Below are 2,500 nucleotides of genomic sequence, written 5' to 3' on the forward strand. Positions count from 1 at the left end.
TCGAATTTCAGTGCTTTATACATTTTAATATTCGAATTATATTCGAATATTTTAATTAATTTTTAATTGAATAAAAAAAAAAAAAAAAAAAAAAAAAAATGTTTTTTTTGATAAAATAATTGATAATAAAAAAAGACACAGCCTTTGTTTGAGCTCCTTATCAATAAACAAATAAGTAAACTTTGCCAAAACAACAATGAGCCATGAACAAAAAAAAATCAGTCACGTATTGCACTTAAGAGCTACATGTTTACATTCAGTATAGCAGCTTCAACAGTCAACTTCAGTTAACAATGAATGAACATACATTTTAAGAGCTACAGGTAGGTTTACATCAGTATAGCAGCTTCAACAGTCAACTTCAGTTAACACTCTTTTCTTCAAGTATGTTGTCAGAACTTGTCGCTGTTCTAGTGTTCTAAAAAAAAAAAAAAAAAAAAAAAAAAATTAAAAAATTAAAAAATTAAATATTCGTTTTTAAAAAATAATAATAATCGAATTTCGTTCATAATTATTAAATTCGAATAATATTCGAATATCAAAATTCGTTTCAACAGCCCTATCATACACCGATGGCGGCAGGTTACCACGCAGGGTGCTGGCACACCGTCAGGAGCAATTTGGGGTTCAGCACTTCGACATGCAGACTGGAGGAGGCGGGAATCGAACCACCGACCCCTTTTATCCAAAGCGATAAGTGGACGACCCGCTCTACCTCCTGAGCTACAGCCGCCCCAAATAATTTCAATTAGGCAAAAACCTTTGAAATATCGGTTCAAATTGATTAACCTTGTAATATTGAGGGCACTGTGCCTTTAAAAGCCTAGGTTAAATCCTACGGGTGCACCCTGGGTAAGTATCTGTATCAATACCGTAAGTACGTCTGTACCTATGATGTAACCTCTAGTCACAAAATGCAAATGTACAGTCACAGTAAATACAATCAAGAAATCAAACATGGAAAATAATAAACTTGTATTCACAGTGCAAAGTCAACCCCAATCAGTAAACCCACCATGAACCCCAGGTGAATGGAATGTGGATTACGTCCGAGAGTTCCACTACACCGCAATGTGGTATGTATGAGTGTAAGTGAATTGTGTAAAGTTCTGTCCTACCACGCTGATAGAACCATAGACTTGAGGTAGAGTCATAATAGTTTACAACGGTGTACAACTGTGCATGTTATACAACATAAAACAATTATCCTTCAATATGAAAATAAAATTGTTGTGTTCTGTGCACAGTGCAACATTCATCATGGATGGATATTAGCTTGGAACAGCCATGCTACAGGTAATGTTGCTATCAGTTAGCCTGTAACGTCTCAGTTCAGATAACAGCATAGCTGCAGTTAGCCATAATGCTAGCGGTTAGCCTGTAGTGGCTCAGATAACAACATAGCTGCATAGTTAGCCATAATGCTAGCGGTTAGCCTGTAGTGGCTCAGGTAACACATGTTAGCATAGCTAGCTCAGCACACTTAATAGCTATAGTTTGTAGCACTCACCAGAGTTTTGCTGACAAACTCTCAACTCTTTAGCAGCTTGGGTGAAGGAGCAAGGTGTTTATGCTGTTTAGTTCTAGTTAATATTTGAGGCTTCTGTAGGTTTCTAACTTGACAGTTTTTTCATTTGACTCTTCAATCAGGCAGCTCAATCATCTTTCTGCTCTGCTGATCCACGGAGATTTTTTTCAGAGGAAAAAAGGGCGGAACCAAGTTGTGTTGACACATCGTCTGATTGGTTTGTCAATGTTGATGCTTGGCTGGCTATTGGTCAGCAAGGAGGTCATGGGTCAGCAACAGAGGTTTTCTTTCCAGGCAGAATATGTTCAATATTATTGCTTGTGGACAATAAGGCAATGAATTGTTTTATTTCTGAACAATTTATACTTCAGCTCTCTTCTGGTAAACCAGTTTGTATGACCTGGGTTACATAGGCACATTGTAAATCGGTTTGGGTAAAAGTGCTATATAAATGCAGTCCAGAAAACAATAAAAAAAAAATCACATATCAGTGGCATTATCACTGATGGCATTATCACTGATGACATACATAACTGATGACATTATTCACTGGTGACATCATCGCCGATGCCATCACAATTGATCGGTGTCATCAGTGTGACACCATCGGCAACCTGGCCACTTTCTTTCATGGGGAAATAAAACCAGATATGGGAAGTAACTAAGTACAAATACTTTGTTAAGTATTAGTACTTAGTTTGTTAGCAGTGGGCTGATTGCAAACAGAAGGAGCAGCTCAGTCAGTGAGTTAGTTCGTTAGCAGTGGACTGATTGCAAACAGAAGCAGCAGCTTAGTCAGTGACTTAGTTTGTTAGCAGGGGAATCAGCCGTACTTAGGCACCAATTATCCACTAAATCTCCTCTCTCTCTAAATGAGATTATTGCCACACACAGTAGCTGTGGCTCCCATTGGGTTCCATTAACTTTGATTACTCCTCATTATTTACTTACAGGTCTGCTGCCATGGTTATT

General features: G+C 37.7%; 1 protein-coding gene across 1 annotated transcript in view; it reads right to left on the reverse strand.

Annotated features, from left to right (window-relative positions):
* skor2 (SKI family transcriptional corepressor 2) overlaps window positions 1-2,493 on the reverse strand; it is a gene marked incomplete at both ends in the record, with an annotated part of 111,838 nt that extends 109,345 nt beyond the window's left edge. The window contains one exon of the mRNA XM_083641138.1: window positions 2,480-2,493. Coding sequence (XP_083497264.1) covers window positions 2,480-2,493 — 14 coding nt within the window. The remainder of the gene's footprint in view (window positions 1-2,479) is intronic.
* Window positions 2,494-2,500: the final 7 nt, after the last annotated feature.

The sequence above is a fragment of the Poromitra crassiceps genome (genome assembly GCF_964638095.1).
Source record: "Poromitra crassiceps genome assembly, chromosome: 8".
NCBI lineage: Eukaryota > Metazoa > Chordata > Actinopteri > Beryciformes > Melamphaidae > Poromitra > Poromitra crassiceps.